A 1,534-nucleotide genomic window follows, 5' to 3' on the forward strand; every position below is an offset into this window, starting at 1 on the left:
CGATCTACAACCCATAACCTGCAGCCCACGACCTACGACCCGCAACCCACAGCCCACGACCTACAACCCGCAACCTATGGCCCACGATCTACAACCCATAACCTGCAGCCCACGACCTACGACCCGCAACCCACAGCCCACGACCTACAACCTGCAACCTATAGCCCACGACCTACAACCTGCAACCTATAGCCCACGACCTACAACCTGCAACCTATAGCCCACGACCCACACATACTTACGAATTACTTCTCCAGCCTCTCCCCCGGCCAGGCACCCGCCCGCCCGCGCCCCGGCTCCGAGCCGCCCTCCTCGCGAACAGCAGCATTGTGGGACGGGGGAACGGTCCAGGGAAGCCCGGCGGCCCTTCGCATCAGATGGGACGCGGCAGACGTCCACGAAAGAGCCCTGGTAGAGGAGGTCTCCAGACCATTACAGCAGAGCAACGCATGCAGGTATTCGCAAGCATAGCGCTACCAGTTCTGAGGATGCCGTTCAATCCCAGAGCTTCCATCTCGGCATAACGGCGTTCAGTCTCAGCGCAACAGCGCAGGGACGGGACTACCGATCGCGTTCATCGCCGAGGAGAGAAGAAGCACAATCGAGGACAGCCGGAAGCGCAACTTGGCCATTACTCACATGCGACGACCGTCCCGGGTAATTCGGCTTCACCTGCATGGTGAGGAAGCGGTCAGCGATAATGATCATCGACTCATCAGGACGCACCCAGGCGGCGCTCGATGCGTCTATTACTCTCGAGCCCCCGCGCGGTGAACGCCCTTCTTCGGGAGTGCACTCACGTAGTAGCAGCCGGCGAGGCACTCTTCCCAAGCGCGGCCGCTCACGGCCTCTGCGAACCCGATCGAGACGATGCTCCCGTCCGGCGCGTCGGCTGCGCTCTCGGAAGTAGGCTGTCCGAGTACCGCGACGAGGACGTCTGCGGCGAAGTAGTACGCGTCGAATTGCTCGCGTGTGTATACTTCGCCGGGCAGAATCTCTTGTGGATAGGTGCGGCCGCCCGCGAGCTCATCCGCGAACGTACGGTGGAGGTAGTCGACGAGCCCCGGGAGCGCTCGCGCGGTTTCGAGGGTGACATGGTGCAGAGTGAGGTGCTTGGGAGCACCTGAGCGTTTGGAGGCGAGTTTCCATGTTGTGGAGGGAAGAGAGGAGGTTGAGCGGGAGGAGATGGCGCCGTACGCGGACATGCTGCGGATGGGCGTTTGCATGAACTTTCTGCCTCTTTGACCTCCACCGTCATGCTCAAAACACTCACGTTTCTGGCTATGTTGGCGACGAGCGGTAGGTACTTGGTAGCAGGTTACTGTCTGGAAGGAACGACGGCCGATCTGAGTGACGATCGAGTCACATCCTACTCGGTGCTACTCGGTGAGGCGGCGGGACTCGGCGGCCTTCCGATCGATTCAGCTGCTGATTTCTTGTTTGTTTAACAGTGCCCACCAGCATCTCTCTCATGTGCATACTTGTTCTCTAATCTGTCCGCTCCAAATTTATGCTGCCGATGACGCCAACACTT

The 1,534-nt window shown here is 60.0% G+C and overlaps 1 protein-coding gene across 1 annotated transcript; it reads right to left on the reverse strand.

The window, feature by feature from the left end:
• Positions 1-88: 88 nt before the first annotated feature.
• TRAVEDRAFT_74520 (uncharacterized protein) lies at positions 89-1,206 on the reverse strand (the record flags this gene model as incomplete). The annotated part of the gene is made up of 2 exons (XM_008045044.1): positions 89-672; positions 801-1,206. Coding segments are annotated over 2 exons (517 nt in total), but the record flags the coding sequence as incomplete, so codon positions are not given.
• Between the last annotated feature and the right edge of the window lie 328 nt (positions 1,207-1,534).

This window comes from Trametes versicolor (genome assembly GCF_000271585.1).
Source record: "Trametes versicolor FP-101664 SS1 unplaced genomic scaffold TRAVEscaffold_11, whole genome shotgun sequence".
In the NCBI taxonomy this organism is placed as follows: domain Eukaryota; kingdom Fungi; phylum Basidiomycota; class Agaricomycetes; order Polyporales; family Polyporaceae; genus Trametes; species Trametes versicolor.